This window comes from Bubalus kerabau, chromosome 10, assembly GCF_029407905.1.
Source record: "Bubalus kerabau isolate K-KA32 ecotype Philippines breed swamp buffalo chromosome 10, PCC_UOA_SB_1v2, whole genome shotgun sequence".
Lineage (NCBI taxonomy): Eukaryota > Metazoa > Chordata > Mammalia > Artiodactyla > Bovidae > Bubalus > Bubalus kerabau.
The window spans coordinates 70625730-70638937 of NC_073633.1; the positions used below are offsets into that span (position 1 = coordinate 70625730).

General features: G+C 35.2%; 1 protein-coding gene across 5 annotated transcripts in view; it reads right to left on the bottom strand.

Moving 5' to 3' along the window:
• Positions 1-13208, bottom strand: part of DDHD1 (DDHD domain containing 1) — a 67505-nt gene that overhangs the window by 13100 nt on the left and 41197 nt on the right. For all 5 annotated transcript variants that reach the window (XM_055538086.1, XM_055538090.1, XM_055538088.1 and 2 more), the window contains 3 exons: positions 7473-7735; positions 5773-5848; positions 1318-1467 (listed from right to left, as the gene is read on the bottom strand). In XM_055538086.1, the coding sequence (XP_055394061.1) occupies positions 1318-1467; positions 5773-5848; positions 7473-7735 (489 nt within the window). The remainder of the gene's footprint in view (positions 1-1317; positions 1468-5772; positions 5849-7472; positions 7736-13208) is intronic.

Sequence of the window (13208 nt, forward strand, 5' to 3'; positions counted from 1 at the left end):
AAATGAATGGATATAACAATACACTTAAGGTCTAATTAGGTGTTTTGCACATGTTTTACTTAATCGTAACAACCTTGAGGTAAATATCATCATCTGCATCATATAGATAAAAAACAGATAGTCTCAGAAGTGACCTGGCCAAGATTGTACAGTCAGTATTTGAATTTAACACTAGATTCCATTTCAGTGAAATTTATTTCTTAAATATAGTAGTTTTGATTTTTTTTAACATATGGAAAATTTTCTAAAATTCTAGCGTTTAGTCAATGTTATATTTATTTGGTAAAGCTGTTTTTCAGAAAATAAATGCTATTTAAAATAGTATGTCTTAAATTTAGTTATATTTAATACTTGTTCCCAATATGATTTAATGAAGAATTTTTCTCATCCAAAAATCTTACTTCACATTAAACTGTTCACCTGGATGCAAGATCCTTATTTACATTAGAAAAATTTATTTTTATTTACAAAAATTTAAATTTATTTACATTAGAAAAATTTACAAACATAACAGAATGCAAAAATCCAAAATGTTGTAATTCTACCAGTCTAAAATAAATTCTTCCACTTTTCCATGTTTAATACACAGTATTTAAATATTCTCAATTTTAAGAGGATCTACCACACACATTTCAATGTTGCAACATGCTTTAGAGAACAAAGTATTTAAAGTGGATTTTTAAATTTTATGGCTACTACATTACTGGAATTACAACTGGTTAAGGTTTGAAAGTTCAGAATACTCCTGTCCTTTGGATTAACTGGATCCATTAACTGGATAGTACTTTTACATTATGCTTTCATTCTACAAATACAACATAAACAGAACATCTTTAAGGTATTTTACTTCCTAATCCCTAAACCAAAGAAAAATATTTAAAAAATATGAACTTATCAAGTGTAATAGATAAAGCATACCTCAGAGATAATGCATGTTTGCTTCTAGATCACCGCAATAAAGTGAATCACACAATTTTTTTGGTTTCCCAATGCATATAAAAGTTAAGTTTCCACTATACTTAAAAGTCTATTAAATATGCCACAACATTATGTATAAATAGCAAAATATATACCTTAATTAAAAAATAATGCTGTTGGAAAAATGGCATCAATAGACTTACTCAATGCAGGGTTGCCACAAAACTTCTTTGTAAAAAATAAAAAACAAAACTGCATTATCTGTGAAGTGCAATAAAATAAGAGATGTCTGTAAATGAATACTTTCTCATCAATTCAGCAGTACCTTGCAAGATTTCTTACAGATTCTCTCAGGAAAAATTTAATATTGAGACACAGATATCCATATTTACAACTCACCACTGGATCCGTTGGATGGAAAATGTTTAGTAATCGGTTACAAATCTCTCTGGGCAAAATATGGTCTTGACTTCCAGTGTTTCCCGGGCGGATGCCACGCAATGCCAAAAAAACTGCTAGTGGGGATCCCATACAGAAGAAATTTTCAACCTACAATGATAAAGTCACCCTAAATTTAAAAAATGGTGAACTGTTTTTCAAAGAATTTGGACATAATGTAATATATGGTAAAATACAAATAATAAAATTATCTCCAAATATATATCATTTTAAATGAGTTGTGTCTAGATTGTATTTGCATTACTTGTTAAATATATAACCACCATTAATTATTTTAAACTATCCAGGAGCAGCTTCAGTACCTTTAAATGTAATAGAAAATGAAGAATGAGAATAAGGAGAAGGAAGACTTATTAAGCTACTTTTTTGTGTAAAGTAATATTAGGTATTCTGAAACATAATAGACCAATAAGGCTGAGCTTCTACACCCAAGAGTTTATAATCCTGCAGAGGAGACAGAGTAAAATAGTGCATAAGAGAGGGAAAGTGTGCTACAGGTGAATAGATAAAGGATGTGCACTGGCCATAAGAGATGAAGAGGATTTCCAAAGTTGGGGTTGGGATACACTGGGGCTGGAAAGATATTCCATACTGATAGAACCACATAACCTAAAGCTGAGGCGGAAAAGAACCTGGCTTAATTTAGAGGAGAGAAACAATCTGATAAGGTTGAAGACTGGCTATGGGGAAAATGTAACTGGAATGAGAAATGTACAGAACCTTGACTATTTGACTAAGAAAACAGGGCATAATTTATTTTACAGGTAGTGAAAGAGAACAGGATTTGGCCCACATTTTAGGAGGGGAGTAAATCTGGTAGTAGCTTGTGAATGAACTGGAAAATTAAGTAAACCACATTTTTGTTCATAATTAGTTTGAGGTATCTGAACATACCTAACAGGTAACTGAGAATTTAGGACAGGAGATATGGAATTGACTATGTCATCATCTAAGTCTATGTGTCACCATTACAGAAGTGATATATAACACTGAGAGAATGGATAAAACTGCTTAGGAATCAATTAGGATAAAGTGGCTTTAAATAGAACCACAAGGAACGTCTGCATCTGATGAGTAGCTAAAACTACAGAAGAGAGGGTTAAAGAAGAAAGAGAACCAGGATAATGAAGCAGCATGGAAGTCAAGGGAGGAGAGGGCTTCAAGAAAAACAGGGTAGTCATGAGTACTGGATTACATCCAGAACATGATAGCTTTCCCTCCTAAACCCACTTTACCTCTCTATGTTCCATATCTTGATTCAAGGTATCACAAATTCATTCCGCCCTCTTATCTCCAACATCTAAGAAGTCATTCCAACAGATTCTAACATTTCGCTTCATCACTTCTCCTCTGGACTATACTGTAACAGTGTCCCTGCCCCCAATCTTACATATCTTTTAATCTCTTCCCATGCCCTTGGAGATTTTTTTTCCAAGTGAAAAAGTATATATGAATGAATATATATTTTGAAATGGTAGCTTAAAGCTAAATAAAGTTTAAGAAATTTTTGTTTTTAAAGAATGGAGTAACTTAAAGATGTTTGAAGGCTGAAGAACTGTATTAAGAAAAATAAAAAATATAAGAAAAAGCATCTGGAATAACAGTGACAGGGATGAAAGCATCAATTCTGAAAGGATTACTCTCTATAAAGTGAGAAAAGAATAAAAGATAAAGATACAAAAATAGTTAAGATAGAAGAGAAAGCTCTGTAAATCCTTTCTGCTTGATACACACATGCATGTGTGCATGCACACGTACACCCCAGCAAAATGGTTTATACATTGGTCAGGCACTTCATAAATGTTTGTTAACTTGCTAAACCCATGGATTAAACAACTTTTCTTCGTTTATGATTGATTTGCAGTTTGGTTGACAAACACAAAGGAATTACTTATCTCTCCAGTAAGAGTAATGACTGCTTTAGTGTTATCTACAGCTGTCAAAAGAATTTTGTGGGTGAAGAAAAAATACTTTAGACATTTAGTCTAAGTACTCTGTATAGAGATCAATGAACAGAGGAATTCAGAGATATTAAGTAATCTGGCTAATATTACATTACTAGTTAGTGGCAAAGCCTCATGATCACAATCGAAGTCTTCTACTCTCCAGATTAATGTTTGTTGATACTTTTTTTGCTCTTTTTAAAGTTCAGTGGTCACATGTGACAAATCTAATATTTTATTCTGAAAGTAAAGTCATCTGCCAGTTAACAGGCATATAAGACTTCTGTTTCTTTTAGAACTCTGAAGTTCTAAATAAATTTGCCAATGTATTACATATTCCTTTTTGAGCATGCATGCTAAGTCATTTGTGTCCGACTCTTTGCAACCCCATGGACTGTAACCTGCCAGGCTCTCCTGTCCATGGGATTCTCCAGGCATGAATACTGGAGTGGGTGACCATTTCATTCTCCAGGGGATTTTCCCGAACCAGAGATCAAACCAGCATCTCTTACGTCTCCTGCATTGGCAGACGGGTTCTTTACCGCTAGTGCCACCTGGGAATTTTAAATTTCAGTTATCTATATATTTTTCTCTATAAGTAATTACATAATTAAAAATTCATATTATTAGACTACATGACCATGTATTAGAAAGATATACCAACTATAGGGTGTCAACTTAAAAAAACACGCAACAGGAAATTGTGAGTTAGGTTTTATTTGGGGCAATATAAGGACTGCATCCTGGGCGACAGCACCTTAGGCAGCTCTGAGAAACTGTTCCAAAGGTGCAGGGGGGAAGGTCAGTATATATGTGATTTTGGTGAAGGAGGAATACATGCAATCAAGCACATATTTTTCCAGAAGGTTTCTGCTAGTCACGAGCAACAGTCATCACTATGAATGATTTTAGTGCTTTTAAAGACATGAGGAGATACAAGAATTGTGCTCATAAAATTGGCTCGGGAAAATACCTAGCTATCTGAAGACCTGTCCTGCTAGTCTTCCCAACCACCCCCCAAATCCCTCCCGCCCCTCGCCCTGAGTACAGAATGCCTCATTTCTGCTCTTCACCCTGAACTCCTTTCAGGGGGCTGCTGAAGGTTAGCAGCTGCAGCAGCACATGATTTAACCCTTATGGAGGTAGATGGCAAGTCCCAATTTGTGGTTGACAAGGGCATAAATTCTAGTAAGGTGATAATTTAATTTTGAGATTCTAATATACTTAGTGGATCATACTCAACAAAACCCAGGACATGAAATAGAAGAGTTTATTTTTCCTATCAGAGCAATTCTACATATTTAACATTGATCATATATAATAATGGTGGTAGATATGGAACTCAAATTCCAGGTGGGGGTGACTTCAAAGACCATGCTCTTATGGGTTTTGAATGTATCTTATAACTTTATTATACGGCTTATAAATGTTTAAGTTAAAAAAAAACTTTATAAGTCAGAGAAATAGATTGAATAAGTATGTCTGCATCATTCTAGCATGTAACATGTATGTTAAGTTCCTATGATAAAACAAACAGGTATCAAGAAGAGATAACACAGTATACTAGACATGGGCATATATTCAACTGGAAATGAGTATTAGGAGACTTATGTCATGCTCCATTTAACACTGCAAATAAGCTGTTATTCAGCTATAAGCTGTGTCCTTTCCAATAGGCCAATGTCAATGTCTCTCTGCTACTTTTTATTCTTTAAACCACTGTTAAGACAGATCTATTCTGATGCTCAAAAACCCTGAAAAGCTTTCCACTATCCCATCAAATCTAGGTTCTCTTCCTACTTTCCCACAGCCCCCATGCCCTGCATCTTGTATCTTCTAGCTGAACTGGCTTGCTCACCTTGCTCCAAACTAACTGCATTACATGCACATCTTGTGCTTCTGTCACACACTTCAGCTGACACGCCAGCTTTCCATCCGTGGAATCATCACTGATATACTTCCAGCTATTTTCCTTACCATATACAACTAGTTGGTCACAAATGTTTAATTTTAAATACTAGATATTTCCCAGATCTGTCTCTATTTTTGGACATACTATGGGTTATACCCCTCCACACCTTGGTTTATGCTGTTTTTTTTTAAGAACAGAGCATTTCTTCTTTCTTCTACTTGGCAATATCCAATTTACAGAGATTAAGTACAAATGTCATTCATTTATAAACCTTTATAGGCAAAATTAAACCTCCTTCTTGTGCCTATATATTATTCTATATAATAACCCCAGTAATGCCATGTTATGTATTTTGAGCCTTGTCCATTCTTTTCTTGGTAGAATCTAGAAACCAGCAGGGTCCAACACACTGTAAGGGTTAAAAAAAAAATTCATTTCAAAGAATAATTAGGATTTCATTTGATCCCTAACGTCATGCTTCAAATGATGCTTGACAAAAAATTGAGATGAACAATGAAAATCTGATCTGTCTTTCCTTACCTTAAATTTTAAGGCAGGTGTTTGTGTCATAGATGATGCTTTCAATCCATGTAGCCGTTCTTCAATTTCTCGTAGCCTAGGGAGGAGTATGAGATTACGTACACATTCATATTCATGATTTCGTAAGTATTAGATGCTCACTAGTCTACTAAGCATAAAGAAATCATCCAATTCCTCAAATTAATCCTTGACAGTATTTAATAAATGAACTTGCTGTAGTACAGAAAGTCTATAAAAGTTTACAAAATAATTAGTAAAAGTACCCCATTCTTCCAATACATGCTGTTAATAGGTTTTGGAGGGGGGAGTCTTGAGTAAAATGTGAGGCACATACAAGCATATACACACTTTAAAAAAACCACACCAAATGTTCATACCACACCCTTTTCTATGGCTTTCCTTTTTCTACAGTTAATAATGAATCTTAGCAATCTTGTCACTTCATTGCCTCCTAACCTACTTCAGTCTTTATAACAACTGTTTAATTGCCCATATCATATAGATAAACCCAGTTTAGCCTTTCTCTGTTGATGAACACAGGTTATTTCAACTTTTTCCTAATACAATGCTCTGTATGTACTTACATTTAATAAACAGTGGAACAAATTTAAGAAGGTTCAGTTCATTTTCTAAACCTTTTAAAAACATTTTACTTGAATTTGTCTAAAATACAGCATTACAAAAACAAAAAACAAACAAAAAATACAGTGCTAAAGTTTGCAACATGACATTTTCTTTCAAAACTATTAGCTATTTTGATACTATAAAAGTTATGTGTTTTCCCTATGGTACTTATTAATAAAATTCTAATGAAATCCTTAGACAATTTCTATATGACGAAAGTAAATTCAATTCTTCCTGAGTAAAAGTTTAAGTTAACTAAATTGGCTGTTTTATATAATGCTATCAAAATGAGTGATGTTTCACAGATCTCTTAGAGTCAGTTGAATGACCATCAAAAGAACAAGAGCATGTAATTAGAGATGTAGATAGGAATGTAGCAAAGAATTAAAAGACAGTATCAGGCATATTCTAGGATTAACAGAATCAGGGGCTTATTAACTTAATGGATACTTATAATCTCGAGTGCGTCTGATACAATAGTATATATATTTACTATTTTTTAAAGAAAATATTCTAACACATTAACAGTTCTCACATGAGATTATGCATGATTTTTATACTCTTCTTTCTACCTGATTTATGTTTTATATTTTGTTCAATTAACCTATCTACCAGTTGTATCAGAAGAAAAAAATAGATAATGCATCCAATTAAAAAAGATAGTATCAGAAAGGATGTAAATGATTAAATAATTATAAAATCTGTCTAAAATATATTGCCAAGAAAAAAGGGCTTTAAAATTATTTTCAGAATACTAATAAGGTGGAGGCCCATCAGATTCTACACAGTGACTCAGCATGGAATAAGTTTTAGATTTCATTTCTAATTAACTGTGAAGAAAAAAAGAGAAGCAAAAAGAGGAAGATGGTAATTTTATGCTACAGAAAACACATGTAATTAGTATCAAAATTAATAGTCTCTTGCTTGATTAGGCATATTATTCAATAATCTTTGAATATTCTATTCTGTACCCTAAACAATGTATTTTTTCTTTATTATGAAAAATCTGAAGTTTTCTACTAAGAAGTCCAGTGATTCCATGAAGACATTTTAATTTCTTTTAAGAGATTTTTTACCGTCGTTTTGTTATATAGAGTTCATCAAGAAGATGACGTTCTTCGTAGCTCATCCATCTTTCATCAGGCAACTCTTCTTCCTTCTGCAGCAACTGTTCATAGAGTCGAACTGGATTCCAGCCAGTCATTATGTCATAAGTGATCACACATCCCAAGGAATGTGACACTATTGAGACTTTACCCCCTTTTTCCTCAAAGTTTGGATTCCGGGAACAGAAAAGGGAATATAATCGATTGAGCTCTTGCTGAAGGCCTTTAACTAGCTGTTTGAAATCAGAAAACATCAAATTAGAATAATCACTTCTATAAAGGTTACTTCTAAAATCAAATACACTAAGAAAGAAAAATCTATTACTAGCCAGATATATCTAGGTTATTAAAATTACCTCAGCTGCTTCAGAACCCTACAGGAAATGATATAAGGTAAAAGTGAGTCACTCAGTCATGTCTGACTCTTTGCAACCCCATGGACTATACAGTCCATGGAATTCTCCAGGCCAGAATACTGGAGTGGGTAGCCTTTCCCTTCTCCAGAGGATCTTCCCAATGTAAAGATATACATAATATTATAATCCATAGCAACACTAAAGAACAAAGACAGATGTTACCCACACAGATTCTTTCAGTCCTTAAATCAACTACTTAAGCCAACAGTTTCATGCATTAAAAAAAAAAGTTCCATGCAGATTCTAGTAAGATTTCCAAAAAGCCTCTGGATATTTTTTCTTCATTGTAATGGACTTATATGCTATTCTAAAGTCTTGTACCTTGTACTTTGTAAGCTGCAGTAAATTTAGGAAAAGAATATCTGAGTTTATGATAACAGGGTTACTAACATTATATATGTAACATATTATATACATTATTACTTTCTGCATTTAGAAAGAGTAACGTAATGAAAAGTCACTGTATGACTAAGGAAAATGGTTATGTTGATGTACCTGATATCCCAAAATTCCCATCACATTCCCACACATAATATAAAGTATTTTAAAATACTTTAAAAAAGTTCTATTTTAAACAAGTAGGAATTTTTTAAGGTTTAGAAGTTAATAATGTGGGAAGTTGCCGGGAGCCGGCATATTGCATATTGAGTGCATATTGCATATTGAGTGCAGCACTTTCCACAGCATCATCTTTCAGGATCTGGAATAGCTCAACTGGAATTCTATCACTGCTGGGAGCCAGCGTGAGGAGCTCCACCCATGACAAAGGTCACGAGGAAGGAGGCTCGGCATACGCAAAGGCGGATCGAGCCTCAGGAGTCCCCCTGGAAATTCTCGAGCATCTACCTCCCAAACCAGAGTCTGCCTACTTTCTGCTTTTTGCTTTCACCTACACCTCTGACTTTATGGGGGCTGTCCCCCACTACCTCTCTCTGAAAAAAAGAGTTAGCTTACAGCTCCAGTTAATAATTCCTGGGTGTGACAGTGTTTCAACCTACAAACTCCTTTGGAAATCCTCTAGCCTGCCTGAATGGGTTTTTCCGGCCACATGTGATTGTTCAGAGCCTCCCAACTGTGAGAGGCAGGAGATGTTCTAAACTGCCTAAACACAGATTCCTTTGAGTAGTTAAAAGATTGATTAGAAATTGTATTGGTGAAGGGTTTTTCACTTGTTGGGCCAATGTTTGCTGCTAAGTCTCCATACTCCTTACCTGCTGTGTCCCTGGCAGTGTATTGATTAATAAAATTGGTGTAAGTAGTAGCTTTAATGTTTGTAACCTGGGACCCTTGAGTTAATTCTTTTTCTTGTTATAGCCCACCACACCTTTGCTCTGTAGGAATGCAACTTTAATGCTTTTGGAGGGTGGCTCCTGACCAATCACCTTTAGAGAAAAATAAGCTTTCTGAAGAAAGGGTCTTAAAATGTTAACAGCCTCCGGGCCAGAAGATGATGCAAATCACCTAAGCTTTTGCATATGATAAGTTTGCAGGAAGAAAGCCTGGCTTGCTGCATGACTCTACCCCTTCCCCCATTATCCTCTATGCATAACTTAAGGTATAAAAACTACTTTGGAAAATAAAGTGCGGGCCTTGTTCACTGAAACTTGGTCTCCCCATGTCACTCTCTCTCCCAAATTCTAGCTGAGTCTCCATCTGGAGCGCGGAACCCACCATGCTTGCCTCATGCCTGGGCTTCTAAGATCCGACCGGGGAGGCCTCAGTGTCTCCTCTCCTTCGGGAGAACGGAAGGACGCCTGCGGCCTACGTAAGTGGTGCAAACTTCTTGTCTTGAAGTTTTATTGGTCTCCCGCGTAAACCAAGCTACTCAGCCTCTTTTCTCCACTGAATTTCCTCACTGAGCTATTCTTATTTCAGCCTCTTTTCTCCATTGAATTTCCTCACTGAGCTATCCTTATTCTATTACTCTTTATATCCTTAATTAAAGTTTAATTAAGCAGTTGTTTCCTGACCCTCGCCTATGCCGTCTCTCCTTCGAATACCCTGGATCAGCTGGGGCTGGACCCCGGCAGGAAGTATCTTAGCCATTTTTCTTTATAAAACTGCTTTCTTTGGAAATTTAGCTTTAATAAATATTACTGAAGTATTCTATGAAGTGAGAAGAACAACGTTCTTTTGTTACTCAAGTTCATTCATACAGGGCCCTGACCTGATTTTTAAGGTAGTCCTCTCCTCTTCCTATCACTGCTTACTACTATTTGGTTATAAACTTCCTGATACTCAACTTCTCATTTCAGTTCTTTTTAATATGTCAGCTGTTATTCAGACATACAAACGTTAATTACTAATTGCTTCCATATCTTGTTATTTTGTTTCAAGAGACAAGTTGCCTCCATTTGGTTCATTGAACATTCTTTAGCAGAATCAAACTGGAAATTATTTGAGCATTCATGCTTGGCTGGGTTGGCAGTGACATGAATGAAGGTGCAATGTTCTGGTTGCTAACCTCACAGACCTCTACTGTACAATACTGAGGTCCTTGTTAAAGCTACTGAAACCATGCACATGGTCTGGAGGGCTTGTTAAATATAGATTGCTAGGTTCCATCCTAGAGTTTCAGATTCAGCAGTTCTGGGGACCACACATTAGTGGTAAATGCCTATAAAAATATCCCAAGACATAGGCTGTAGGTAATTCTAGTCAACAGAATTTAAAAAGTAGGCAGTATGATGTGAAATTACATGCTTTGTTCAAAGGGAGCTATAATGTAATGCTTTGGACTTGGCTTTGATAAGAATATGAACCAACCCTTACAACTTTGTAATTTTCTTAATTTATAATCTACATGAAGGGAGGTACTGAAAAAGCTAATTTTTTAATAAAATACATTTCTTTAAAAGCAACATTTGTTGATAGTGTTTACTTTTGAAGGGCTTGATTTTAAAACTCCTACCATGAAGTCTGCTGCTGCTGCTGCTAAGTTGCTTCAGTCATGTCCGACTCTGTGCGACCCCATAGACTACAGCCCACCAGGCTCCCCCGTCCCTGGGATTCTCCAGGCGAGAACACTGGAGTGGGTTGCCACTTCCTTCTCCAATGCATGAAAGTGAAAAAATAAAGTGAAGTCGCTCAGTCATGTACTCCTAGCGACCCCATGGACTGCAGCCCACCAGGCCCCTCTGTCCATAGGATTTTCCAGGCATGAGAACTAGAAACACCAAAAGATAAATACCTAGGTACTTTGGCAAAAGATAACCCAATCTTTTTGTTTTTTTTAAAATACCACCCACATTAAAATTAAATAGTAAAAAATGGAAAAGATCTACCAGTTCCTCTACCAGTGATTAAGCTATTTCATATTTTAAAAATTTAAAGCGTCACTCATTATACCAATAACTTCCTTAATCTAGCAGTCATAAAAAGTAAATATCCAACAAAGAGAAAGTCTTATTCAACACTAAAGTATTTCACCACGGACTGAAACAGAGAATGTATAGTTTCTGAAGAGCTGATGTTTTCATCTGTTTTAATAATCTTCTATGTGACTAGAAACAATCTTTGTGTTTTCTTATTAGAACATATCCAGATATAGTAGAACTTAAAATCTCTGTCTGCAGCTTACACATTTAGGAACATTTGTGGTCAATATATTACAATTTTGAAAGACAACTTATCGTGCAAAACAGCCTTGCACTACCTTTAAATGTCTTTATAAATCATCCACTCAGCAGCAAAAAAAGAAATTCATCTTGATGTTATGTCCAAAAAGTCTACTCTAATTAGGGTTTGTTTTTCCCCTTCTCCTTTCTGATCCATTTATATTTCTCCAGCTAGCATCCCTTTGTGACCAACTATATTCATTTGGGATATCTGAACCAAGATTAATGATATACCCTGTTATCTTAATTTTATTAACTTTATAATATTATCTAATCAATTTAGCTAAACTCTCACACAGAGAAAGCATTAGATGGCTCTTCAAAAGTTTAAAAGTTTCTAACTTTCATAACCATTGCTCAAAAATTAAAATTTATCAAGGAAGTCAACCAAAAAGGAAAAAAAATCCAGCAGTTTCAAGAGAGATTCTAAACACCTAAAATATGGCTGAAGAACATAATTAGTCATTTGTCCTTCTCTCTCCTTCAGGAAATTTTAATGAGAAAAAGTAATTTAGAGTTGTAGTCATATATAGCAATTAAACAATTTTCAAACAGCAATGGCAAGATAGGACCATGACAATTCTCTTTTTAGCTCTTCATTTTTAAAAATCTGTTGAAAAGAGAGTTCTGTTGCACCAAAGAGGTAACAGTTCTCTCTGGAGTTTCCATGTTACTTTATTTAGGGTTGAAGAAAAGAGCCAAAGGCTCTCTAATGATGTCTTGATAGATTGGAGTTAGTTCCTTTAAAAAAACAAAAACAAAAATTGGTCCTCAGAAAGTGTGACCTAAAAAGTACTGTTCAGTACATAAAAATTTTCCCCAAAGCACAACTTTTTAGTGCACAATCACTAATTAGGGTCCTCCCATGAGCACTGAAGAAATCTGAGTGAAAAGTGGCCTCAGAGATGATTTAATTCAAACTCCTGTGAAGATAAAAGTCCCTTCAGTAACACCCATGTAAAGGGATGAAGAGCTCAATATCTACCTCAGTGAGTACCTTTATCCAGAAGTGGTCACTTCTATTTAAAAAAAATTTTTTTCCCTCAGTTTTACCAAGATATAATTGAGATATACATTGTTTAAGTTTCAGGTGTACAATGTAATGATTTGATACAGATATATACTGTGAAATGATTAACACAGTAAGTTTAGTTAAAATCCATCTGTTTACATTATCTAGAAGTTTTTTCCTTTTAACACTTCTGTATTTTTAAGGCAACTTCAGTTATTACACAGTTCTTCATTGAGTAATCAAACATGTTCCTTTCCATATTTTCCTTATTTTACTTTCTAGAATTAACAGAGTAAATCTATTCCTTTTTTTAAATGGTAGCCCTTGAAATACATAAAGACAGATATATACTTCATTACAACTTGAAAATCTAAGCTCAAAGAACTGTACTGGAAACTATATCATAATATCTTTGATCCTCATGACAATTTTGTGTACTAAGTCGCTTCAGTTGTGTCGGACTCTTTGTGACCCTATGGACCCTGTAGCCTACCAGGTTCCTCTGTCCATGGGATGCTCCTGGCAAGAATACTGGAGTGGGTTGCCATGCCCTCCTCCAGCGGAGCTTCCTGACCCAGGGATCTAACCCGTGTCTCCTGCATTGCAGGCGAATTCTTTACTGCTGAGCCATGGGGGAAGCCCCATGACAATCTTTATCAAT